General features: G+C 48.8%; 1 protein-coding gene across 2 annotated transcripts in view; it reads right to left on the bottom strand.

Moving 5' to 3' along the window:
* Qsox1 (quiescin sulfhydryl oxidase 1) overlaps positions 1 to 27,030 on the bottom strand; it is a 38,844-nt gene extending 11,814 nt beyond the window's left edge. The window contains exons 1-6 of one of the 2 annotated variants that reach the window (XM_036202781.1): positions 26,655 to 27,030; positions 18,699 to 18,799; positions 10,572 to 10,617; positions 9,802 to 9,904; positions 7,153 to 7,243; positions 1,330 to 1,472 (exon numbers count right to left, since the gene is read on the bottom strand). In XM_036202781.1, coding sequence (XP_036058674.1) covers positions 1,330 to 1,472; positions 7,153 to 7,243; positions 9,802 to 9,904; positions 10,572 to 10,617; positions 18,699 to 18,799; positions 26,655 to 26,940 — 770 coding nt within the window. In that variant the 5' untranslated portion in view covers positions 26,941 to 27,030. The remainder of the gene's footprint in view (positions 1 to 1,329; positions 1,473 to 7,152; positions 7,244 to 9,801; positions 9,905 to 10,571; positions 10,618 to 18,698; positions 18,800 to 26,654) is intronic. The other variant, XM_036202782.1, reaches the window with a different exon arrangement.
* Between the last annotated feature and the right edge of the window lie 794 nt (positions 27,031 to 27,824).

Genomic DNA, 27,824 nt, shown 5'->3' with positions numbered 1-27,824 from the left:
CTTTTACACCAGCCGGATATGGAACCTCTGTCTGAAAAAGTAACTGGGCCTGAGAGTTACTCAACCTGCCCCCTGGCTCCAAGCAAGGCCATGGTCTTTAGAGGCAGGTGGGTTCTAAAACAGCATCCATTTTGCCAGAGAGAACTGGGGTACACGTCAACAGGAGAGCTTCTACCTATTGTGCCAGTTCTGGGTTAGGACCCCAGCACCACAAAGACAAAAAACTACCAACTTCCTCCCATGGCAGGAGCGGCTGGGTTTGACTCTCTCCCTACAGACTAAAAGATGACGGGTCTCGAGGCAGTCCCCTCCCATAACCTTGTTCCAAGACATCACAAAGTAACATTACTCCCCAAGGAAGTCAGAGTTTGATGTGTAATTTTAAAAATAATATCAGTAACAGAGAACCAGGTTTGTCCAAATCCTCTAGCTTTCTTTCTCCTAACACAGGAGTCATAAGGGCAGGAAGTATCTCCTCAAATAGGTCTGGCCAAGATAAACATCAGTGACAGGTTGTCCCAGGGGAGCAGCATCAGGAAGCATGGCTTCCTTGCCATGCCATCCGGGCTCAATATTTATCAATGAGCAGATGGTTCAGGAGCAGCATCGTCACAAACAATTTTCTCCTCCACCAACTCCAAGTGAGGAAACAATGCCTCTTCTTGCCTCTAGGACTGGCACTTTCTGGGCCTGCTCAGGATCTAGCCTAACATTCCCCTTGTGAACATCATACTTCTTGACTCTGAGAGGCCTGCCTCGGGGGCACTAGTGATCTAGGCTAGGGCAAGGGCAAGAAGCTGCCTAGCTCAGCTTCAGTGTAGGGTGGTATTAATGGCCCCAAGAAGCAGATTTCTGGGTAGCTCCTTGGCCCCCCGGATTTCTGCCTGCAAGGCCAGGCTGACATCAATCATCTGCCTGCAGAGGGCACCAAGGCACCATCTGGTGCCATTTAACAGGCCATTCAGCAGCAGGAGGCTGACACAGCAGCTGAGGCTGGCTTGATTGTTTCCTCCTGACATTTTGGAACGGGCTATTGTCTGGCTCCTAATGGACTTTTCTGCAATTAGAAAAGGAAAGGGAGGGAAGGCCAGGCCTACACCCTGTCAGTGCACTCCTCTGCGGACAGAGGGGCTGGGGGAACATGGCCAGGGTGTGCTGTGGATGGCTTAGAAACATTCAGGGCTGAGTCAGGAACCCTGAGCTGCAAGGGTGGAGGTCTTGTCTCACACCAAGGATCAGACATCTGCTTCTCCTGCTTGGCTGTGCTTCCTAGTGCTCTCTAGGCAGCAAGAGTGAACAGACAAGGAGGAGACGGGCCATCACACTCACACAGGCACTCGGGAGGCAGAGCCATTCCGAAAGAGCAGGTAGCACGATGGAAAATCAGTGACGCCAAACTTGTTCACCACGTCTTTCTCTGTATTCAAGACCCTGCGCACCGGTATATGGTGCTGGGACAGGTCCAGAGCTACCTGCAGAGACAGCAGGGTGTCAGGGGCTTACCCAGTGGGGAGAGAGAGCCTGAGTAAATGGCTTGCTGCTTGGTAGGGACTAGGTAACAGCTGTATTCTATCTAGACTTGAAACCTTGCAGAGCAGACCACGGTGATAAAGTTCATACAACCCTCAGTTTATAACTACCAAATACCACCCAAGATGAGGGCCTTGGAACTGTGCACATGTCCTATGATAGTACCAAGTGAATAGGATAAAATATGGTTTTATTTTTATTCTTATTTATATATCTATATATTTATATATCTATCTCTCTATATGTCTTTATATCCTAGGTCAGAAAAGATACACTGATCAGACACAATCTTTTTGTTTTTAGGGAGAAATAATGGGAAATAGTATCTCCTGTTATGCACTACATTGTGTATTAGAATGCCGCGTTTAGTCTGCAGACTAACACTGGGCCAGCAGCCCCCGTCAGGCCCTTACACCACAGCTACAGCAGGTGAGTCCTGGCTCCATAGGACCAATCTTTCCTTGACTCAACTTCCTTATCTGCAAAATGATAATAATGACAGCAGTAACAAACCATAAATCTTAGAGGGCAGTTACGAAGACTGCACTGATAAAATTATTAAAAGGCTTGGAGTAGTGGCCAGTATATAATAGACATATATGCTATCTACTAAAAAGATATAATTTGGGCTGGGTAGATGGATCCATAGATAGTGTTTGAACACAAATGTGAGAATTGGACTTCAGACGCCCTGAACTCATGTAAAAGCTGGGGTGGTTGCACACATCTGGAACCCCAGTGTGCCTATGATGAAATGGGAGGTGGAGACAGGAAAGGCCCAGAAGCACACAGGCCAGCTAGTCTGGCCTGCACAGTAGTGAAGAAGAGACCCTGCTTCAGATAAAGTAGAAGGTAAGGACTGACCTCTGAGGTTGTCTTCTGACTTCTACATGTGCATCATGGTATGCAGATGCCTGTGTGAACACACACACACACACACACACACACACACACACACACACATATATGAAAAAAATTTCACCTGGGTATGGTGGTGAACACCTGTAATCCCAGCATTTGGGAGGTGGAGGCAAAAGAGTCATGAGTTCAAGGCCTGTGGTACCAAGGAGCAGGGTACTGCTATGACAGACCTGACCAGGCTGCTTGTTGGCAGAATGTGGACTTTGGATTAGGAAAGCAGTTGAACACTTGAAGCAGGGCTTCCTGGACCAGACTAGTAGGAATGTGGAAGGCAGAGGTGCTGAAAGCAATGTAGATTATGGTGGCCCAGCATAAGAGGTTTCAGAGGAGAAGAATATTATTAGTACGTGTTGGGGAATATTATTCTAAAGTGTGTTACTTTTGTTTATGTTGCATTTGTTTAACTCTGTGAAGCTGTGTTACTGTGCCTGTCTAAAACACCTGATGGTCTAATAAAGAGCTGAACGGCCAATAGTGAGGCAGGAGAAAGGATAGGCGGGGCTGGCAGGCAGAGAGAATTAATAATAGGAGAAATCTGGGAGAAGAGAGATCTAGGATCGAGAGAAGGAGGAGGACATCAGGGGCCAGCACCCAGCTACACAGCCAGCCATGGAGTACGAAAGAAAGGTAAAAGCCCAGAGGCAAAAGACAGATGGGCTAATTTAAAGTTAAGAAAAGCTAGCAGGAAACAAGTCAAGCTAAGGCTAGGCATTTATAATTAAGAATAAAGCTTCTGTGTATGATTTATTTGGGAGCCAAAAGAGCGCAAACAAACAGTAAGTAAGTGTCCCAAAAACTGTTCTTGTGATATCTTGGCAAAGAATGTGGCTGCTTCCTGATCTTGTCCAAAGAATCTAGCTGAGGCTAAACAAGAGTTATGGATTAATGACATCGGCAGAGGAGATTTCAAGACAATCTAGTGTTGATTCTGATATATGGTTATTAAGGGTCACTCTTATGCAGATCTATAGTGAAAGGAACAAACTGAGCAAGGAAAAATATAAAATGTACAGTTTGAGGAGAAAAAGGGCACCAGGAAATGGAGCTGAGTCTAATGCTCAAGGAGAAAGAAAGTTTAAAGAAAAGCCTGATCCTAAATGGAATAAAGGGAGTGGTGGCTTCAGACCCACCCAGCTAAGCTTCCAACTTTTGAAAAGGTTCCAACTAAAGTAAAGCTTAAGCAGTGAAGGAAACCATGGAAGACAGAAAGCTGGTGGAAATGTGTTTGAAGGAAACCATGGAAGACAGAAAGCTGGTGGAAATGTGTTTGAATGAGGACGTGGAGTTTCAGCCCCAGCAAGCAGTAGAACTTGGTAGGTTCAGCTCTGTGGTTCTGGCCACAGACATAAGAAATAGGTTGCTGGGGCGTTGGTGGCACACGCCTTTAATCCTAGCACTCGGGAGGCAGAGCCAGGTGGATCTCTGTGAGTTCGAGGCCAGCCTGGCCTACAAAGCAGTTCCAGGAAAGGTGCAAAGCAACACAGAGAAACCCTGTCTCGAAAAACAAAAAACAAAAACTTTAAGAAAACAGTTAACTCTGCAGCTCTCACATGATTGAGCCTGTATGATAATGAGTATTCAGAGATGGGTAATACCTGGGGGGCACTCACCAACCTAAGACAGAACGCCTGTGTGGCCTGGACAGGTGTCTCCATGATGGGTAAGGTGACCTGCTGACATCCCACACAACCTAAGTCAGAAGCTCATTTTTTAGTAATAGGAGGGGACCTGGCTCCCATTTTGGGTAACTGTTGCATTACTTGCTGACCTTGATCATGATATCATGCTAATTCCCTGTGAGATTCCACCCTCCTGAATGCTTAAGGGAAGCTCCTTGTTTGGGAATCCAGCATACTGGGCGTTAACAGCTTAGACACAAGACTGTAAAACATCAGAAGTGGGGTTGGGGATTTAGCTCAGTGGTAGAGCGCTGGCCTAGCAAGTGCAAGGCTCGGAGTTCGATCCTCAGCTCCAAAAAGAAAAAATCAGAAGCGAATTTCTGCCCACTGGGGTTCTCCCATTGTGCTTGCTGTAAGCCTGTATTTAAGACCTCCCTCCTTCAGTAAATGGCATTCGGCATTCAAAAAGAAGAAGGAGAAGGACAAGGAGAAGAAGAAGTAGTCGTTAAGATCATGATGGGGAAACCCACAGAGACAGCTGATCATGCTAGTTGGAGCTCACTGACTCTGGACTGACAGCCCAGGAACCTTCATGGGAATGAACTAGGCCCGCTAAATGTGGGTGACAATTGTGTGGCTTAATCTGTTCGTGGGGTCCCTGGCAGCAGGACCAGGACTTATCCCAGATGCATGAACTGGCTTTTTGGAACCCATCCCCTGTGGTGGGATACCTTGCTCAGCCTTGATACAATGGGGAGGGGCTAGGCTCTCCTTCAACTTGGTATGCCAGACTTTGTTGACTACCATGGGAGGCCTTACTCACTCTGAGGAGTGGATGGGGGCAGAGTGGGAGGGAGGTGAGGAGGCGGGAGAAGGGGAGGGAGGGGGAACTGGGGTTGGTATGTAAAAATGAAAAAAATTTTAATAAATATATTTTTTTAAAAAAAGAATTAATTAAATAATTAAAAAAAAAAACTCCTAAAAAAGAAAGAAAGAAAGAAAGAAATGGGTTGCTGAATCTCCCTCCACAGCTAAAGAAAGCCTCTGAGGCCAGATGTGTGTTGGGGGAGCCCCTGTATGGAGGCCCATAGAAGACATTGTGTGAAGCTGTGAAGCTGAAGCCTGGATTGCCTTGGAGACCCCAAGATGTTAGAGATGCCAAGAGGTGTGGGATATCTGCAGAGGAGAGCTGCTAACAGGGAGTGGAACCAGCCTAAGAGAGAGAAGTGTGTTGCAGTCAACACAGGTTAAAGGAGTGGAGATCTGAAGAGCGCTTTGACATCAGATATGGAGATGCAGAGTTTGGACTTTGCCCTGCTGGTTTTCAGTCGTGCTTTTGTCTAGTATTTCCTCACTCTGGTCCTTTTCCTCTCTTTTGGAATAGTAATGTATATGTTATGCCATTGTATTCTGGAAGTATGTGATCTGCTTTTTTATTCTGATTCTACAGGGGGTTACAGTTAAAGATTGCCATGAGTCTCAGAAGAAACTTTGAATTTTGGACTTTTGAACAGTGTTGAGACTGTTAGAGACTATGGGGACTTCTGAAGTTAGAATGAACGCATTTTTGCATTATGATATGGCTACAAGCCTAGGGGGGCCAGGGAGTGGAGTGGAACGTGGTGGTTTGAATAAGAATGGCCCCCGTAGATTTATATATTTAAATGCTTAGGGAGTGGCACTATTTGAAAGGATTAGGAGGTGAGGCCTTGTTGGAGGAAGTGTGTCACTGGGGTGGGATTTGAGATTTCAAAAGTCCAAGCCAGGACCAGTGGTTCTCTCTTCCTGTTGCCTGTGGATCAGGATATAGAATTCTTTGCTACTTCTCCATCACCATGTCCCTGCCATGACAATGGACTAAACCTCTCAACTGTAAGCCAGCCCCAATTAAGTGTCTTCATTCATAAAGTTGCTGTGGTCACAGTGTCTCTTCACTGCAACAGAACACTAAGACAAGGCCTGTCTCAGTTACCTAGTGAGTCAGAGGCCTTCCTGGGTTATGTGCACTCTATCTCATAAAACCAAATCAACCACATGCTGTTCTGTAAACAGACTAGACAGTAACAGTAAACGGAATCCCACTCTGTAGATGAGGAGCCACAGTGTAGAAGTGAATCATGTTGTGTGAGGTGAAGGGAGAACTGACTCTAAGCAGCATCTGTCAATCATCTGAGTTTGACAGGCCTAACCAAGACACAGAGAAGGACCCCAAAGGGGCAGGCACTGTAAGAAAGCTGCTGGCAGTCTCCCTAACTACACTCTGAAGAGCTGCAAGGTCCCAGGGTGTCATCGACAAGGAACACTGTCCTGGACCCACAATAGTATCTAAGTTCATCCCTCAGGTCTCTCCTCCCAGCATGCCCTTGGAACATGTACCAAGCATGGGCAGACCCACCTTGCTCTGAAGAAAGGCTCCCAAGTCATCTGTGGCAAGTCCGTGAACTAGCACTATAGTGCATGCTCTCTACAGCAGGCGAAGAGGTGGATCTTTATAAAGCACCCCCTGCATGCTGGCCACTGATTCAAGGTCTTTATCTAAATTGCTAATATGATTACTACGAATAAACAAAACTTCTATTCAATAGCTAGGGAATAAGGCTCAGAAAAAGTTGGGGACTTGAGTGAAGACATTCCTTGAACTGTTGGAAAAGTACTGCACTGCTGGTCACGAGGGACCAGGTTAATTCTCACGTGTCGGCTTCCCTCAGTTTTCCCTCTTCTTTTAAACCCCAAATCTGTGCAGTTAGGGCCGTGAAGAAACAGCACAGGTGGAGTCAGACAGCTTGGCTCCACATGCCTAGACCTTTTATCCCCCTGTCTTAAATTCGGGGTTAGCAGAAATGTGTTGGTATCTAGTCCCAACTCAGTGGACAGCAGCGATTACTTTTAGTTTCAGAGAGAGAAGCGAGAAGACACACCAACTCTTCGAAGTGGAAAGGCATCTCTACACTTCCCATATGCCCCACCAGGGGTCAGGCGGTGCCTAGCTAATACATGTACAAGGGCTAGCCCCCTGCATTGGTCTGAACTAGCCCTCTCCCCATGGCCTCTTCTCAGACTCGGGGAAGCTGGGGCAGCTCACCTCTCTACCCAGGTAGGAGTCTTTGTCTTCAAAGATCAGGGCCAAGTACTCTGTGTTATTTCTTGTAAAGAATTTGTTGATCTCCTTCATCCTGCAAGAGATAAATGGGGTCACTTTCTCTCCATAGTCCGTGGAAATAAGGTAAGACTCCCAGTGATGAGCACTTCCCCATAACCCTGTGGCCTCCCTCTGCCAGCCCGCCAATCTCAGAGGACGCCACTCACGCTACCTAATTCTTTTCATTTGATTCACCTTGCGTTTTATTGTTTTATACTTTTCTTTCTGTCCCTTTCAAGAGTCAGGAGTGAACAGGAGGCTGGCTGGGGAGGAGAAGTTGGGATGCTGTCAGACCAGCTGTCTCCACGCGTGGGTAAGGCCCAGGCTAACTGAAGGCAGTTTTACTGGCTCCCTAAGAGACTGGGGACTAGAACCCATTAAACACAAGCCCTGGTCCCAAGGCAAGTCATGAGCAGTGGGGAGAGCGGCGCTTTTCTATCAGGAAAGGAAGAGAAAGGGAGGTAACAGCTGGAGTCCTGAGGCAGGCAGGAGGATGCGGAAGCCATGCCAACCTCCTCCTCAGCTCAGGAGAGTGAGGCCCAGTTTTCTTTTCTTTTCTTTTCTTCCTTCCTTCCTTCCTTCCTTCCTTCCTTCCTTCCTTCCTTCCTTCCTTTCTTTTTTTGAGGCCCAGTTTTCTTGGGTAGAAATAATTAAGAAGGTAGATTCTCTCAACCAGAGAACTAAGCTACAGGTTGTTTTAAAAACTCAAAGAAAATTGTGTCTCTTCATTCCAGTTAAAAAGAGAGCACCTGGCACACGCTTTTAATCCCAGCACTCGGGAGGCAGAGCCAGGCGGATCTCTGTGAGTTCGAGGCCAGCCTGGTCTACAGAGTAAGATCCAGGACAGGCACCAAAACTACATAGAGAAACCCTGTCTAGAAAAATAAAAAAAGAAAAAAAAAAGAAAAAGAAAAAAAGAAGAGAGAGAGAGCACCCAGCATATGCTGAAGAGGAGGATGAGTGAGAGGCACAGGGGTGAGGAGAGAATGCATCTTCCTTTTATCCTCAGCCCGGTGTCTCACTTCCCCGCATTTAACCCAAAGACATGTAGCAAATACCTCCAAACAGAAAGGGCGACATTAGGTCACGCTGGAATCCAACCTGGTGGCAGTGTGAATGGATATGCCAGAGAGGTGGGGGTTAGAGTAAACCTTTGATGGGTAAAAGAAGTTCTGTAAATAATACCAGCCTCTGGGTGGCATTAGGTGGCCAGTCTCTCTGACCACATCCTCATACCTACCCCAGGCTGGCAGAGGAGCAAGTCCTCAGCCTTCTGGAAGAGGCAGTTCAAGTTTCATCACGTGTATCTGCCTATATTCTTCCTAAGGGGCATCAAAAGGATCACTTTGAGACAGGTTGACACATTTGGCCAGTTTGTTGCTTTTAAGGTTCCCAGGGCTGGCTGAAAATGTACTATAAAAGATGTGGGGTGTGTGTGTGTGTGTGTAAGAGAATGAGACAGAGACATAGCCCTGAGGAAATAGAAGGAAAAGAGGACCGGGTACAGGCTAGTGTGCATTTTCTAGAGGGATGATATTATGGCTTGGATATGAAATGTCCCCACAAAAGGCTCATGCATTGAAGGCTTAGTCCCCTGCTGGTGGAACCAATCATCAAGAGATGATTGGTTCATGAGGGTTCTGACTTAATCAGGAGATCACCCAGTGTATGGATTCATAATTTGATGGCAGAATCAGGAGGTGATGGAAACTTTCAGAGGTGGGACCTAGCTGGAATAAGTACACAACTGTGTACATGTCCCTGGGGACTACATTGTCTTGAACTCCTCTTTGTCTTTTTTTTTTTTTTTTCTCTTGTTCCTCTTTGGCTGCCATGAGGTGAGCAGCCTCTGTTGAATGCTCTGGCTGCCATGATATTCTGCATCATCTCAGACTCCAAATAATGGGTCCTGCCACATATGGACCAAACTTCTGAAATGATGAGCCAAAACAAATTCTTCTTTCTTTTAAATGATTTCCCAGGTATTTGTCATAGTGGAGGGTGAGGGGACCAATAGTTGCCACAGATGGGGTCTTGTGGAACCTCAACCTACATTAGGAGTATATGCTTGGCCCCAATGTCATCTAGGAAGATGAGGAATTGGCGAAGATGATAAGGGAGTCACTGTGAACTAGATTCAACACCAGTTGACCATTTTCAGTTTATAAACAGGGCTTCACTGAGCATCCTAGCCTTTTCTTCAGAATGGCATCTGACCTCCTTTGACTTCCCCTTTGCCAGTGGCCTTCTCTGGAGTAGGCAGAGAAAACATCCTACACCCACAGACACTCCTGAGGACCAGACAGCAGAAGCAAAGCTGAAGAACTCCCCTCATACACTTTTTCTTCCACCCAGCAGGTCAGGCCCTTTGACCCTCAGACAGCCCCTAAGGAACAGGCCTCCTCAACACCTGAAGGAAAAAAGGTCATTGCCAGCTACTCTAAAGTCTGTTCGGCACATTGGGGTGTCTACTCCAGAGGAAAAGGGCACAGGAAGAATCAGTGTGGGTCCTCTGCCCCATGGTTCCCAACACCTTCTCCATGCTTGGGCCCCTGACCAATGCTACACTAAGCCTGCCCCAACCCAAAATACTTGATAGGCTTCAGTGGTGGACAGGCTGAGGGCCATGTGTCATTGTGGGACTCCAGAGCATCAATGAGCCTCCTACGTAGCGTCTCCACGTTAGCACCGGCCACTGTAAATGCAAACAGGAAGAGGGCATCAGGTCAATCTCACTCACAAACAAGGGCCCCCAAACCAATTCCAAGAAAAAGCATATGTCAGCCCTCCTCTGAGAAGGTGGTGGGGTGAGGGCTCTTGTGGCTTAAAGCAAAGAAAGAAGCCCCATCCCTGCACCTTGTTTCTGGAAGCTATTCTGTGAACAGTGGAAGTCACTGGTGGTCTTCACGCAGACCATCTGAGGAAGAAAGTGACTCCTTGGCACAGGTTAGCTTTCCATGTGCCCATCTGCCCCTGCTCCTTTCCCTGGAAATGGGTCTCTGAGTCGGTGTCTCTTCAGTGAGAATTCCCAGCCTGTCATGGCACTCGGCCAAGGGTCAAGGATCCAGAGGGCAGAAAGGTGTCCCTCAGAACTAGCTGCAAGTTTAGGGCTATTCTGGGAAGATGGTGCCCCATCCACAAACCCACGACTTTGGACAGGCCACACTTGAAGGGCTGCTCAACTGAGCTTTCCTGAGGCATCTCCCAGGCTGACTAAGGAGACATGTGGGAAAACAGACTTCGCTTGGGGACCTCTTCTCCTTTGTGAAAGGGGTTTTCTTGACTCTGCAGGAACCTAGGTCAAAGCAGAAGAGCCAGAGGATTGGCAATTCCAATGCAGCAGCCAGAGCCAGAGCACCCACCTGATAATGCTGTTCCGGGACCACTCTTGGAGAAGGCCTTAAAAAACTGAAACAGACAGACAAGAGTCAGGGGTGATGTCGGGCGGGCCTGCATTTAAGGTGCAGCTGCGTTCTAACTGGGGGCTTTGGACAGACAGACAAGAGTCAGGGGTGATGTCAGGCGGGCCTGCATTTAAGGTGAAGCTGCATTCTAACCAGGGGCTTTGGACAGACTATTCTGAGTCCCACTTTCTTCACCTGTAACTGAGATCATAGAGGTTTTGTTCTGGAACTTTCTTTAGTGTCCTCACAGTCAATCCCGCCTCAATGCCAAAGCACTCTTAGAACTTGGAGGTAGCAGCTCAGAAACTTTTCCAGAGACCAACTCCACAAAGCCCTGGCACCTGCACCTTGTTTCTGGAAGCTATTCAGTGAACAGTGGAAGTCACTGGTGGTCTTCACACAGACCAGCTGGAGAAGAAAGTGACTCCTTGGCACAGGTTAGCTTTCCATGTGCCCGTCTGCCCCTGCTCCTTTCCCTGGAAATGGGTCTCTGAGCCGGTGTCTCCTCAGTGAGAATTGCCAACTCATCATGGCACTCAGCCAAGGGTCAAGGGTCCAGGACAGGGCCTGCTGAGAGGTGGACCTGTGTCCTAGGAAAACAAGACTGTAGCACACAGACCCCTTTCAACACCATGTTGTCCTCTTTCCCCATACGTGGGACACCCCAGGCCCAGTCTGTCACTGGAGTGAGAGATTGGATAACCTGGATTTGCTTCTGCCCAAGGGACATGACAGCCGCAGGCTCTTGCCTACGTCCTCCCATCTCAAGAGGAAACCATGGTTGTCCCGCAAGATACTCAGCTATCTGCAAAAGAGCCAGAAGCCTTCTCCAGGAAGTCCTCAAACCTCATTTTTGGCCTTTTTTTTTTTTTTTTTTGCAAATTTAGTCCTCTATTTCAACAGCATGGTCTCAGTCTTATTCCAAGTGGGTGGTTAGGTGCAGCCATAGGGTCTGGCAGGACTGAGTTCAAGACCCGGCTTTGGTATGTTCTTGCTGTATGACCTTGGGAAACCCTTTAGCTGCTTTACACCTTAGTATTCTGATCTTTAAAATGAGAATCTAGGCCACCAGCCTAGAAACTGTTACATGATTCAGTAACACAGAAGCTAAAGTAATCAAGGCACATTTAACCAGTACATATAATTGACCCAATAAATGTCAGTCCATCACCACCATTCCCTTCTACACACAAACCCTTTAGTACCAGGAAACAATGGCCAGCTGGGACGGGTCTGTTCCAGTCATGCATAGGCAGGAAGGGAAAATTCACATGAGTAAGAGACTGCAGAAAGCAGCCTGTCCCCTCCCTGTAACCTTGGCCTGCCTCCTGTCACCTCACTGCCTCTCCTCATGCTCTTTACTCCATTCTCTTTTCAAAATGATTGCAATACTTTATTCATGAATGAAAACAACCCATTTACATATGTCACTCATATACCCATGTTCCTGACAGTTACTGAACAAATCTTGACTTAGAAAAATTATTATTCTAATACTTGTAAAATGATCACAAGTTTCCTGAATTTTTTTGTGACATGAAATCAAGTTTATAACACAAGAAACGTTGCTTCTCAGAAGCAAAATAAATGGGACACTGTAGGGTGGTGTCCTCGGTGTGGGACTGCGGCTGTACTCACTCACTTTTGTCCAGACCGGACAGCCTTCAGCTTCCCCGAGACCTCTCACGTCGTGGGCCAGCCTTCAGTGATGTGGCTTTCTCATAGCTACAGCAGTTACATAGTCTGCAGAATAACATGGTGCTCTTTCCTCCATCAGCCATCAGGCTGCCTGAGTCTGAGCAAGTACTTGTCCTAAAAGGAGCTGGCATTCCGCCCCCTCCAAACAAAAGGCGTCTCCTTCACCCTCAGTTTCAAAGCTGTAATCTACCATAGGAACTCTGAGTTGAAACCAAGAGTGACTCAGGAGACCCCTCCCCCACACACAGAGTGTATGACAAAGGAGATTCTGTGCCGTTACTTGGCCTTCTCAGTATTCAGAAACGCCCTATCTACCTTGCAGAACACTATTACCCTCTGAGAACACAGCTCGCATACCTCATGATCTTTAGAAACTTTTCCCTACCAATTGACATTTTTCTCATTATCCCCTTTCTCTGCCAGCTCCTTTCCTAGAGATCCTAAGAATCCTCATGTAAATTGCTGCAGGACAGGAAGAAGGGCGGGCAGGACTATGGTAGGGCCTCCCTCCTTTCTCCTGCATTTCCTGCTTCCCTGTACTGCCAAATGTCTCTTCTGCTCCCCTGCTCCCCGACACCTCTCCCCACTCCTCAGAGCCCACCCCTCGGCTAAAGTCCCCCAGGAGAACTGAGCAGTGGTGGCTCTCTAGGCAGTCGCAAGCATTTCCCAGGCGAGGCTCGCACTCTACGCAGTAACCGCCCCGCTGTTTGCCACCTCCCTGTCTAGCTTCTATTTTGTTTTTCGTGCACGTTTTCTTGAAATTAGCTCTTTCTTGTCTTTTTCTTTCATGTTGCCACCCTCCCTGGTTGCTGGGCAGTGACCAGCTCTTCTTGGCTGTGAACCCTTGTCCTAACTTCACCCTTGACGGCTCTCCTGCGCCACTATCCTTACCATCTGCTGCTCTTAGTCTGTCCCCTGTTACCACACATCAGCTCACGTCGTTCTTTGTTCAAAGTGCCCTAAAGGCACCATCCAGAGGAGGGGGCTCAGCTTATACTTTCAAATGAATGAATGAATGAATGAGTGAATGAATGAGTGAATGAATGAGTGAATAAATGAGTGAATGAATGAGTGAATGAATGAGTGAATGAATGAGGAACAAACCTACTGGTTGTTAGCAAGCCATTCACTTTGTTCAACTGATTTTCTATCTGAGCCTTGTGTCTCAGGTCCTCACCTGTCCTAGACTTCTGGTTCCTCCTGGCAAACTCCGCAGAGGTGTCAGGCACCCCTACTCACACACCAATGCGGAGGTACCCCTCCTTCAACCTCCTTCTGCACCAGTGCTTCATCTCACCCAGCAATCAGTACTCCTTCCTGCTTCCCAAAGCAGCATGTCCCTTCCCTTCAGCCCCCATCCAGTCATCTGGTGAGTTCTGTGACTCTGCCTTGGGGATACCTCTTCAACAGCCGTCTCACCTGTCAACAATACCTCTCACCTTGTCTAGGCCAGGGCCAATAAGGAAAACCGAGTTCCTGATCTATTACATTAGTTCCTATCTGCTTTCTCTTCATGAGTCAGAAACATTAATCTTCAGCCAGGGAGGTGGCTCAGCAGGCATGGGAGCTCACTGCCAACTCTGACCGACTGAGTTCAATCCCTAGATCTATACGGTAGAAGGGGAGAACCGACTCCTCAAAGTTCCTCTGACCTCCAAACACATGTACACACACACACACACACACACACACACACACACACACACACACACACAATCTGTTCTTCAACTGTCTTCCTCCTTGCCACTGGGTTTCCTTCTCTAAGGAATAATTATGGAATCAGGCAGTGGTGGCACATGCCTTTAATCCCAGCACTCGGGAGGCAGAGGCAGGTGGATCTCTGTGAGTTCGAGGCCAGCCTGGTCTACAGAGCAAGTTCCAAGAAAGGCGCAAAGCTACACAGAGAAACCCTGTCTCGAAAAACCAACCAACCAACCAACCAAACCAAACAAACAAACAAACAAAAAGGGGGGGGGTTGGGGATTTAGCTAAGTGGTAGAATGCAAGGCCCTGGGTTCAGTCCTCAGCTCCAGGGGGATGGGAAGGAATAATTATGGGATTCCTCTTCTGATTGCTATAACTCTGTATGAGCTATGAATGAGATCCAAACTCAATACATTTAAGGCCTTCCTTTCAAGATCTGAACCCAAATTGACCTTCCCCCATTCCATACCCTCCAACCACAATGAACTTCAACCTGAACTTACCATCTAGTAACCCACTGTGGTGGTTCAAATAAGAATGACCCCCAGGGGCTCATATGTGTGAATGCTTAGTCAACCGGGACTGGCGTTATTTGAAAAGGATTAGAAGGTGTGGCCTGGTTGGAGTAGGTGTGGCCTTGTTATCACCGGGGGTGGGGGGTAGGGTGGGGTAGGGTGGGGTAGAGGGTGGGAATGGGGAGGTGAGGGTGGGCCATGTCAGGCCTAATGTCTGTCTGGTCACCCCTCACCTGGCTGCAGAGCAAGCTGAAGCTCTCAACTGCTTTTCCAGCACTGTGCCCACCTACATGCCACTGTGCTCCCCACCATCACAATGAACTAACCCTCTGAAACTGTAAGCCCCAGTTAAATCTCTGTAAGAGTTGCTTGGTCATGGTGTCTCTTCAGAGCAACAGAACAGTGAGCAAGGCACCTTCCCACCTGCCTGGCTTGGGTAGTACAAACAGCTTATACTTCACTGCAAGCCCCACTGTGCCTGGTACGGTGTCTAGCATACTTAGCTGTCCAATCCAGCAGCCATAGCCTTGAAGGTCAAGTGGAAATCTAGTCAGGGCACATTTTTGTCCTCTTAGGAAAGTGCATCCTTGTTAATAAGTCAGCCACTGGAGGTGTGTGCCTACCTGAGGTCAATTACCCCTGAAAAAAAAAAAAAAGGCAGCAGAGCATCCAGGAGTAAAGCAGATCACCAGGAACCCGACAGCTGAGCAGAAAGCACAAGCTCCAGGAATGACCAGTGGTGGCACTGGAGCCACGCACACAGAACAGTTTTCAGAAACACAATCAAGTCTCCAGGCATTTTATAGTGAGCTCAGACAGACCGACAGCCTTGGTTAGTTTCTGTGTGTGGAAGGTGGCTGGAAGGCAGCAGGTGACAAGAGGGGGGGACAACCCATGTCCTTTCCCAGATTCTCTGTCATCCTCGACACTCACCTCGGCTGCAGGGTTCTCTAAGAGCTCCACAGTGTAACAGCCCAGACTCTGCCCTCCACGGGTGCTCCACACTCTGCCTGGCTTTCAAGGACCTGCTATTCTTGGGCTCCTAACTTCCCTTGCCCTACCTCACCCTGAACATAAGCCTCCATGCAAAGTGCCACACAGTTCTGCTCATAACAGGGTCCCTGCCCAAGGTCCTCTGTGCCTAGGATGCACTCACCACACAGAAACTCCCATTCGATCCAGGGGATAAGAAAGAAGAAAACTAACATTTACCACCACCCCCCAAATGCCAGTGCCTCGACACTTTCACAGGTAAGGCCTCTCTTTATACTTGGGGATCTTATTAATAGACAGTGCCATCCCATTTTTAGAGGCAGGAAAACTGAGGCTGGTCGGGGCATTTAGTGACTTCCTAGGTCACACACAGTGAGCAGTGGAGCAGTGAGTTTGAATCTGCATTGGCAATCTTCTCAGAGATCACTAAATAGGCCTTCACCACCTAATGAGGGGCACTGCCCTGGCTTATTCAGTCAATACCTTCCGCAAACTCACCTCCCCACTCCCTGCATCTTCTAGTGCATTCTGCTCTGGCCTGAAGGGCTTGGTATTTTCTAAACTGGCTGGGCTAGTGGGGGTTCAACATGTGCTCGTGGTGGCAAGGGGCTGGAGGCAGAGAAAAAGACAGTGACACAGTCATTCACTATAGTGGCCCCATCACACCATGCGTCCTCACCTAGGACAGTCTCTCTGGGTAGTGAGCAAAGACAGGCTCTGGCCCCTAGAGGGCAGCAGTTAGGGCTACCCGGCTGCCAAGTTTGTAAATCTGGTGCGCATTTTAGGGAGCCTGGCACTTTAGGCTTTCATAGTCAAGACTGGAGATCTTGTGTGAGTACTGTTTTAAAACATGCTAGAAACAACCTAGCAGTAAGCTGAAAAGGAAATGTCAGTCCAGTAAACTGGCAGTTTCAAGTGTAACAAAAATATCATTAAACTTTTGCTTTAGCAACAGTTAACACAAACCAAATTTAGGATCACAATGAAAAATACACATTTCTGATTGCAGCTCACAGTAAGAGGTCATTTAAAAGGCACTAGGTCTTGGGGAACTCCAAGGCCTAGCAACAGCGTGAGCCACCTGGCCTTTATGTAGAGTGCTGAGAACAGGGCACTGAGTGCTTCTCCTCAGATGAAACTAAGCAGCAGGTTTCTCAGTGAAGTCATGGAAAGCTGTGCCAAGAAAGGCCAGACGAAAGCTTAGGAAATGGACAGCTGTCTACTAAACTGGCCCAGCCAGGTACTACCAGTCTGGAAATAAAGGAAAGCCAGAACAACCAGGTAAGGTCCCTCCCAGGCTCTCCCACACTCAGCTGAGCAGCTAAGGTGATTAATCACTTGAGGCATCCAGGCTGCGTGTACTTCGTGACTTGGGTAGGTGCTGAGAAGCCTCTGGACCTGCACCTGCCTGGGCCTCCTCCTCACACCCAGTGTCTGGCCTCTCCCTGGCTGAACAGAAAGCTCCAGGTGTCAGGGCCTACGGAACCCCAATTGATATCCTGAATGGTCTCCCTGTGGGCTAGGCAGTGGCTAAGCCCAGTGTTCAGGGCTCACTGAGAGGAGACTGTGAGTCTATGGTTGATGGTTCCAGCTACTAAACTGGAGCCCCACAGCTTCCTACTTAGTGTTGCTCACCCTGGCCCGCACAAAGCATACCCACTGAAGTATGTTGTTACATATCTTGGTGATGATATAAGTAGTATCCTTGCCAGGGAGACTTTCTATTTAAGGAGGTGACTGCTAAGAGCGTCCTGGATGGTGTGGCAGCAGGCACTATTTTGCCATACTATTCCCCAAACCAACCTGGTCTTAGAGCATGGGCCTGGGTTCTGATCTTAGGTGGTGGCCATTTAGCAAATAATGCCTCTGGGGTAGGGAGCCTCCGAATCCAGTGGGGGTCAGAGATGGACACTCCTGCATGTGAAACTGCCCAGTGATCATGCCCATGGATCTGACTGAGACTTGAGGTCCCTGAGTTCAGAGATACCTTGTTCCAAGAATAACACTTGGCATTTCAGTCTTCAAAGGCATCTCCTGATTATTCCTAATGGTTGAGGAGAAAATGCTTATCTAGATGCCATTCTGGTGGGCAGGGCTGAGCCCTGGGAGGCTCTTACCCTAACTGCTGCAACTCTTCCATTCCGGGCTGTGTAAGGGCTCTTGACAACCATGGCAATTGTTCAGTCATGAACTTGTGGGAGAGGCTGGAGAGATGGCTCAGAGGTCTTAACTGGCTGTTCTTCCAGAGGACCTGGGTTCAATTCCCAGTCCACACAGCAGTTCATGACTGTCTATAACTCCAGTTCCAGGGGAACTAACAACCTCACATAGACATACATGCAGGCCAAACACCAATGCACATAAAATTAAAAAAAATTTTTTTTGGCTTTTTTGAGATAAGGTTTCTCTGCGTAGTTCTGGATGTCCTAGAACTCGCTCTGTAGACCAAGCTGGCTTCAAACTCAGAGATCAACCTGCCTCTGCCTCCCAAGCACTAGGATTAAAGGTGTGCACCACCACTGCCTGAATATTAAAAACTATTTTTAAAAAACTGTTGGAGTTCTGTGATCACTGACAGGGAATCATCAGAAAGCTCATGTCTCTGCCAGAGCTGGCATATGAGAACCCTCATGCCTTGGATGTTAGTGACTTCTGTCCCTGGATGCTTTGCCATCTGAAACACTGTACATTTCGACTATGGGTGAGGTCATCCCTTAAGTCACTTGGGTGCACTTGTGTGTCAGAACTCTTCCTTGATGAGAATGAAGTACTCCAGTGTCTCTGAAGAATAGGCCCCAGAGGATGATGCTACCCACAGAAGGGCCAGAGCCTGAATCCCGGAGTGGGAGGTCAGAGGTGAGAAGAATTACAAAGGACCTTGAGAGCTAACAGAACTCACCAGCCTGTGTGACGACTACTTTACAACACAATGTTTGTATCCACCCCAACATTCCCATGTGCCATCTCCTTTATAAAGACAGACTTCCTCAGAATGAAAAGGCCCCTTCCGTTTCTGCCTCTATCTCTAAAACAGGCATTTCATCAGATGCTGACAGTGCTCCAGGACCAGGACTTGAAAGACTCAGGTCCAGAGGCATCAGAGGGCTCCTCAGAGCTCAGCAGCCCAGGGAGGTACCAGAGCCATCTCCAGCTCTCTTTTGCCCTTGCCACATACCCTCACAGTTGGGAAGCCTAGGATGTTGAAGTCTCTGCAGACAGCAGTATTGGCCTCATCAGCACAGTCCAGGACAGCAAGATGCAGGGCCGGCCTCCAGTCTGAAGGGACAAAGATAATTCCAGTAAGCAAGAGAAGCTGGCCTTCTGCTACTCTTCCATCCAAGACCCCACAGCCACTAATCCCCCAAACTCCTCTAAGGAAGGGCATACTTCCTTCAGAAAATGACCTCTAAGGCAGTCCCCTCAGCAGACTCACAAGAAAAGACCTATACTCAGCATGCAGTTAAGTAGCACACTACGTTGCCTTGTAACGGGTGTCTGCATTACCCTTGTGCTTAGTGGGGTGTGGCCTGGGACTGGAGGAGCTACAGAGAACAAATACGGAGTGCAGCCCCCAGGCCTCAGCCCCTTTGTCCCCGAGGAGCTACCTGAGAAGGTGATCAGTTTCCAGAGGGAGAACATGCTTTGGGAGCTTGTATTCCCCAGTGAGGTACCCAGCCAAAACAGAGGCACAAATCCCAGGGGAGAAAGAAGGCAAGAGACCCAGGAACCTCAGAGAAGGGACCCCTAGGGCAACAGTCAGGATGACTGGTCATGTTTCCTCTTCAGGCCCAGGCCTAAAGGCTACTCCCTCAGAGAGTAACTGGCAGAGGAAACAGTGGTACAGATGACCGGAAACTGACAGAATATCCATCCACACTAAGCAGCTCTCTGAGCTCTGACTCCGGTCAGGGACTCATTCTATTCCAGCACAGAGCAAGACATATCTACACGAGGCCACATAAACCTTGAGAAAGCAGTGGCCAGTGTTGAATTATACAGCACAGACCTCCAAGATTTGAGGCATTAAAGAGATTAGTCCTATGGGTCAAGGCATGGACTTTTCTAGCCTTACCCCTACTTCTGGCTCCCCTTGGTAGGAACAGGCAGTAGCCTGTCCACAGGCATTTGCTCACCTGACTCCAAATCCTGTCTACCCTCCCTCCTGTCTTCCCTATTTAAGCCAATGCTTCCTTGTCCTGTTCTAAGTGGCTTGGACTCCCGATCTGGCTTACTTTCTTCCCTTCTAAGCTACCCTCCACACCCAATGAGCTGGTGGTACAGCATCTCCCACAGAAGGTCTCTTGGGATAATCTCATACCTCCTACTTCTAACGTGTTTTCCGTTTCTTTACTCTCCATGGTTCTAACTGCGCTGCCCTCTACTCACAACTCCTTGGTAGTTCTGAGCATCTTGAGAAGATCTGCCCTCTGTCCACATATCTAGTTCCCTCTTAGCATTTCTCCAAAGCAAAGCCAAAGGTTTCCTTCTTGCCTGACAGCACGGTTCTCACGTATCTTCAGGCACTCTCCAGAAGCAAGGGCCTCTCTGCAGACTCCCCTGTCAGATCCAACTCAGCTGGAATACTACTTTCTCTCAGGAAGAGCTGCCTCATGTGTCCAAAGTCTGGACCCACACAATGACTGGTGTGTTCCTCTCTGCCTTTTGTCTTTGTGGATGGCCTGCTCTCCAACAGCCTTACCCAGCACATAGTAGGCACTCAACCTAGACCATGGACCAGCTCTCAGCTCTTGGTAGTTCTAATGCGTGGGTACTTCCTCTTTGTTTCCAGCCTCAGTTTTCCTACAGTCTAGGCAGTAGGTAAAATTAAAGCAGTCTCCTGTGATAACACCTGGATTCATTCATTATTCATTCATCCTTTAAAGCAGTGGTTTTCAACCTTCCTAATGCTGTGACCCTTAACACAGTTCCTCATGTGGTGGTGACCCCCAACCATAACATTATTTCATTATTGCTGCTTTGTTACTGTAATTTTGCTACTGTTAAAAATTGTAATGTAAAATATCTGTGTTTTCTGATGGTTTTAGGTGACCCCAGAGGGGCTGGGACCCACAGGTTGAGAACAACTCCTTTTTTCCCCCCCAGGGCTCAGGACCGAACCCAGGGCCTTGTGCTTGCTAGACAAACACTCTACCACTGAGCTAAATCCCCAACCCCAAGAACAACTTCTTTAAAGAAAGAGTAAGGACACAGAAAAGCTCCCAGTGGTCACCTCTTGCCCAAGTTCAGGGTTTCACACTGGATCACAGACAAGAGCGTAGTAAGTCCTTTCTGTGCCCATGCCAAGAGAGAGCAGGTGCTAGTGAGAAATACGGCATATCTTCTAGGGCCGTCGGGCATGCTCTGAGCAGAGTCCCTTCTGTTCTGCCTCTAGGGCAGAACTTCGTTCTGGAGAGACTTACAGGAACGTCCAGCTGTCCTTAAGAAATGTTGGTATGTACTACATAGAAAGAGGAAAGAACGGGACACTCTGTATCATCACACTTCACTGCCACCATCTGATGTGGCCATCATACCCCCTTCCTTACCTGCAAATGAAGATAGGGACTCAGAAGCCTCCCACCTCGAGGGGCCTATGAGACCTGACTAACTCACTTGTTCCTCTTCCCATTGTACCAGGGTCAGGGCATTACCTTTAGATGTATATGCTCTTGCTCCAATTACGGCCTTCTCTTAAGAGAAATGGCAGAAATAGCTGTGCCTTCCAGTTAAAGATTCTCTATAATTGGCAGCAACCTGGACCTCAGCCTTACTTAGAGGACTGTGCTATCTGCACGTGTAGTGAGTTTATTGTGTGCTCAATTTATCTAGTTCAGTGCTCTCAACAACCCGATGAGGAAGTACTAAGGCATTGATCTCCAAATCTGCTTTCCTTAACTATAAAGCAGATCAGATAACCATGACCAAGGCACAGTAAGCTAACTAATGATAAATCTAATATCTGAACCCAGGATTTCAGCCTTCGCACTAATTCCAGGAGGATTCAGAACAGACAGCTTCTATATTGGCTTTTCAGTATGGATGCAGACAGGACAATGATGCAGGCCAGTGGAGGACAAGAGGAGAGATGATGCTTGGGTTGGTTGCTTCTACAACCCTTCCACCTTTGGAGACAGAGCCTGGCTGTGTAGCCTTGGCTGGCCTGGAACTCACTATGTGGACCAAGCCAGCCTCCCACTCAGAGATCTGTGTGCCTCTGCCTCCCAAGTTCTGGGGTTAAAGGTGTGTGCCACCAGCTGGCCTTGCTCTCTTTATACCTTGATTACCTGTGCTCTATGAAATGAAACCAGCACCTCTTCTGACCTGCTTCAGTCTCAAAGGGTGGTGGAGGTGGGAGCTGGGGCCAGTTAGATGCTGGTTAAGCTCTGACCAGGGATGTTTTTCAGGTGTCTCCTATCAGTACAGAGCCACAGTGACACCTATAGCTATACGGTTTGTACTGTGCACTAGACCTGCATACCTGGCTAGTCATGATTCTAGTGAGTTAAATATCATTTCCAGGAGCCCACTGGTGTGGACTGAGCTAACGCACCAGAGACAACAGACCATACGAGATAGAATCAGCTCATGCTGAAGTTCTAAGCCACTAAGTTGAAACCAAGTTGTCTGACCTCCCCAGAGAGCAGGAAAGATAGATAACAGCCACATCCACAGAAGGTCAGCTTTAGCCAACATTATAATGAAGTCTCTAAAGCAGTGGTTCTCAGCCCGTGGGTCATGACCCCTGGGGGTCACATATCAGATATCCTGAATATTAGATATTTACGATTCATAACAGTAGCAAGAGTACACTTGTGAAGTAGCATTGAATAATGTTATGGTTGGGGGTCACAGCATGAGGAACTGTATTAAAGGGTCGCAGCATTAGGAAGGATGAGAAGCACTGCTCTAGAGCTTACAAGGAAGTAACTATGAAATGACCATAATCTGTTTGTTTGTCTCCTGTGTCTTCCTGTCTTCAGCCCTTTTGTCTGGAAAGCCACACCCTCAACTCAGCTCATCAGGACATTGCAGGATTCCAAAGTCACGAATAAAAGCCCAGTAAGCTATTTAAACTAAATTTCCTTTATCTGACTATCTCATTGCTCTAGCACAGCTAAGTGGTAGGACAGGGTAAGTGCTTTGGTGAGAAGGGCCTTTCTGGTGTTTGGTTTCTTACACCACCCAACTGGCTCTTGAGGAGACTCATTTCTCCAGTAGTGACACAGTAAGTGGGAAATAGACAGTAGAAAGGAAGGTTTGCAATGGTGGGTGAGGGGAAACCTCCCATGGGAATGCTGCTGTGCCCTTACACAGTGTCTCCTGGAGTCCCAGGCAGGGTCACCTCCTGAGCTCCCTAGTGCAAGTAGAACACTGAACCAGAGGCAGAAGAATGACCCTAAGGACGCCTGGCCAATGCATGTATGCTCCACATGCCTCCTCTCTGGTACCCAGCTCCTCATGGGTCCCAAGGCTAGGACCAATGGTCTCTACTGCCCTTCGCAGCTCCAACAGAAAGTTTTCTTGTTCATACCATCATCTGCTTTGACCATTGGCTGTCATGAGTGTGCTCCCACCCTATACACACTCTGTGGGAGGTATCACAGGGACATAAGTTCCAAGATGTCATCCATGCTCTCAAAAGGAAAGAAAGGAAAAGCCAGCAATGCTCACTGAAGTTCAAATACACGTTCTGTATGTACTACTTTCCTACATGGACAGCCCTACTTCCTCCAGCCACTGGTCCTCCTGCCCATGCTGTGAAGTCAGACACTGCTAAGGCAAGCACCCCCCAGGTGCTGGAGAGATGGCCAGGGGTTAAGAGCCGTGCTCTTCTTGCAGAGGACCTGCATTTGGTTCCAGCACTGATGTGGCGGCTCACAATCATCTGAAACTATGTCCTAGAGGACCCGATATCCCTTTTGGCCTCCGCAGACACCAGCTATACATGTGGTGCACAGACATACATGCAGGCAAAACACTCACTCACATAAAATAAAAACAAACAAATCTTGAAGGAAAAAAAAAAAAGAACCTCCCATTTTATAATTTTATAATCATACTTGTCTGTTGATTTTTTTTTTTAAAAAGGACATGTTTTTGCTCTGTTTCCTGGCTCAAACTGTGAGCACTCACTCTGACATGCCCTTGTGCCATGATGTACTATCCTTGCCAAAGGCCCAAGACAATGGGCTACCCTATCTTGAACTTGAGCCTTCATAATCAAGAGCCAAAATAAATGGAGGTGTGGAGACAAGGAATTTCATCATCCAGTTCCTCAGGTGAAGATGAAAAGTCCTTAGCAACGAGCTGGCCTAAGAGAAGTGTGTAACCACTGCCTGAACAAGGCCTTGGCAACTAGATCACCCTTCTGTGACTGTCCCCTTACTTGAATTCCTACCATAAGAAATGGGTGAACCACTCCTGTCTTTTTCAAACATGGCTTCGTACGGTGGCCCATCTTCCTGCTATGCATAGTCACTGGCCCAGTGGCTAGGAATCAATGCTTTGTCACTCAACAAATATTTGATGAATGATTAGCCCGTGAAGAGTAATGAAGGTCCTAATTGAAGGATCTTCTCTGGAATAGAAAGGGGTGGACAAGCCCCCAGAAACAAGTTCTCTGCCCCAGGGCAGTAACTTCCCAGAGACCCTCCCATCCAACTCACTAAGAAATGTGCCCTATCCATTCAGATGAAATGCCTAAGGCCAGCTGGTCAAGATTATAAAATGTCTCCCCAAGTGCTATATGATCTTCCATACACTCTCACTGTTCCTGTTCAGGACACTTGTGGCAGCATAGGGCAGTGTGACTACGGTCATGACTCAGACTGGTTTGAGTGTAGCCCTCTGCCAGCCCACAACCATACTTCCTCGGGAATCCCAGAACACAGAAGTGAGACAGACTCCCAGCTCCTTAGCAGGGAGCTCCCCTGTAGGTTCCAGAGAAAGATACTCCTCAGTGTCACAGGCCAACTTCAGGCTCTTCCCTCCACCTATATAATCTTGCTAAAGGAATGTGGCCAAAAAGAGACCCCCAGTTTCCATTGAGACCTCCTACCTCCCATTTTTCCCTAAATTATTACCATAGACTTTGATGGCTCTATTTTTCCTTCCAGAAGTTAAGACTTGCTTTTGTTTTCTTTTCAAAGAAGGACTATCCCTCCATGCAAGACCCTTTTTGGAAATGGTAACCCTCATATAGAAACAGGCTGCGTCAGTACCTGGATGTGCAACTCATAGGAAAACTCTGGGTTGCAAGAGGCCAAACATGTGAGTCAGCTGGAAACTAATCCTTCCCTTCAGCACGCTTAAAATACAAGAATCTTCTAGAATGAGTCTATATGCTGCCATTAGAGCCTTCTTACACACTCACCTTAGAAAATGGTTGGGGAGTTTTATGGTGTTTAGGCCTATGCTGTCCCGATATACCCTCCCTCAGTGTTTCAGTTCCATAGTCCACATTCTTTCTCCCTCCTGCCCTGACCAGATGTGTTGACATCATTAAAATAGTGTTAAGGACTGCTCATGGGGATGATGGGACCAGAGAGGCATGTGGGCAAGTATAAATTGGAGGTAGGGGGAAAAGCTTGTAAGTGCTGTTAAAAATTATTTTGGAAGCTGTTAAAAATTATTCCCAGCACTCGGGAGGCAGAGGCTGATGGATCTTTGTGAGTTTGAGGCCAACCTGGTCTACAGAGTGAGATCCAGGAAAGGCACAAAGCTACACAGAGAAACCCTGTCTCAAAAAACCAAAAGAAAAGAAAAAGAAAAAAAAAGATTAAAAAATTATTTTTGAAAGCTACACACCGATCCATGTGACCACTTCAGTACCCACCTTGCCAGCTGCTCAGGGAAGGGGGAGACTGAGTCTGGGAAGGAACATGGACGGACGGACGGAAAGCACTATTTACACACAGTGGAGCTTATCAAGAACCATCACCTGCACAGAAGGGAGACTGCAGTTCTAGTTTCTAGTTCTCCAGAAACGCCTGTTCCCTAAGATGCTTACAGTTCTCAACAATGACTGGATTAAGAGCTCTGCTGGTACCCTGCCTGACACCCAACACCACAAACCAGGGACAACACGCCACAGAGAAGCAGCAAAATCAGAAACTAGTCCCCATCACCACGCCACTCCTGCCCCACAGACATCCTTGACTGGGGTTAGGAAGATGTGCGCTACAGCAGGGATCTTTAAGCTGCAGAGAGGAAACAGCTCACTATTCAAGCACTCAGTATATATAATAATCACCTTTATTACCAGGTCTCCTCAGCTCTAAGTCTTAAGTTTTTAAATATTCTAACATTGCTATAACACAGCACACCTTAAAAATCTCTACACATTTTTGTGGTTTTCTAATCCTGCTACCCCTTAGGCTGTAATTAAATGAACAGTGGGTCCCACAACTGGCATTTCAGAATCAAAGAAACATGGTCTTAATGTCCAGGACAGTGTCTGGAGTACGGAGTGAGGGCCAACTACATACCACAGGCCTGTGTTTAGTTTGGTTTCGTGGGGTTAAAGGCTAAGGACTAAGGGAGCCCAGACCCAAGGGAAAAGAGAGGTAAGGATGCGGACAGGAAGCTAAGGAACTAGAGGCAGCAGGTCCAGAGGGGACCTAATTTTGGAAACAGGCAAACAGGAAAGCTACCCAACAAAGGCACCCAGCTCAAAGATGGGGATGAGAAAGGAAATGCGCGAGCCAGCTCTGTAACTAGCCACGGGGGTGGAGAAAGGTGGTGGGGGCGGCAGAAGGAATGTCAACTCTCTTTTCTCCCCAACACTGTTTCACCACAGCTAGGGAAGTTGGCAAGAAGAGTCTCTGGACAAGGAAGGGTACTGCCACAAATCTGGACTGGAGAAAGCCAGGGAAGAAGAGCACAGGGAACAAGGAAACCCCTCGCAGTTTAGAGACAGGAGTTGACAAGCCAGGAGCAGAAGACCGGGGTGGGGGTGGGGGGGGCGGGGAGGTTGCGAGTCCAGGAGAATTTGTAGGCTATGAATTGGGGGAAGGGAGGGGCTGCGACGGGCCAAGGAAGCAGCCGGGGGAGGGGACGGGCTAGCGGGATGGCTGGCGGGACCTGCCCGGGTGGGCCGGGGATGGGAGGCGGGGAGGCCTCCACTTCTCACCCTGCACGTCGTTGGCTAGCTCCCTCCACGTCGGGGCGAAGGCGATGCAGTGTCCACACCAGGAGGCGAAGAACTCCACCACCCAGGCGCTGGAGGAGCGGAGCACAGCCGGGCGCAGCGTGTCCGCGTCCAGCATGGTCAGAGGGTCGGAGGATGAGTAGAGCACCGAGAGCTTGGCCGCGCCAGCGCCGGGCACCGCGAGCAGCAGCGGCGGGAGCAGCAGCAGCAGCAGCAGCAGCAGCTGCTGCTGCGACGGCAACCCCGAGTGGCGGCCGCACCTCCTCATCCTAGGCGGCTGGAACGTCCACCTCGCTCAAGTTTGTGACCCGTCGGTACCGGGAGGCCGCCGCGAACCTCCGGCCTCCGCCCGCGAGGAGGAGCTACGAGGCTCCGCCCCGAGGCCGGCGCCGCCTCCGGGGCCGCCCCTGCCGGCCGCGGGCTCTGGAGAGGCGGGGCGTGAGCTGCCACCAGCCAGGGTCCCGGTGGAGGTCGGCGGCCCGGGAGGTCGGCGCCGGCCGGTCCCGCCTCCTCGCCCCTCCGCCCCCCAGCGATCTGGGCCCCGGGAGCCGGGTCCGCCAACCCCGTGCGGGGAGCCTCAGGCCGCGGCTCCGGGGATGCTGCGGGGGCTGAGGCGGCGTTTGGCCTCTCTCGGCCCCCGTATCCGAAGGAAGCGGCGTCGGTTGGAATGGTCGTTACTGGTTTATCCTATTCCCGGAGAGTTCCAGGGGCTCCCCCACGCAGTTTTGACAGTGGGCATTCGAAGTAGGTGGGAGAAAAGAGCCACGAGGTAGGAGACTGGGCTTGTCAAGGCCCGCAGGAGCCCGAAGCACGCACGCCTCCACGCCTTGGAGACCCGTGGCCATTCAGTGCTGGGAGCTATTGCTTGAGCGTTTTCCACCCACCGACGAGACGCCCCCTCCCCGCAGGCGCCTGGGCTCCCTTGCTTGCCCTGGAAGCAAGGTTTCTTTAGAGTTCCGAGGTTGTTTTGTTGGGTTGATTCCTCCAGGGGGGCTCCCCACAGCCCCCACCCTGCAGCTCCCTTAAGCCTGTTCAGAGAGTCCCATACCCCTATGTTCGCTCAAGTCATGCGATCAGCTAGCCCTGTGTTCACAAGTACCAAGGTGATCGTGGGTTTCCTATGGTGTCTTGGTCCTCGGAGGATCGTCACAC

Source organism: Onychomys torridus, chromosome 11 (genome assembly GCF_903995425.1).
Source record: "Onychomys torridus chromosome 11, mOncTor1.1, whole genome shotgun sequence".
NCBI classification, from domain to species: domain Eukaryota; kingdom Metazoa; phylum Chordata; class Mammalia; order Rodentia; family Cricetidae; genus Onychomys; species Onychomys torridus.
Note: the sequence above shows the minus strand (reverse complement) of the source record. Positions and strands in the feature narration are given on the sequence as shown.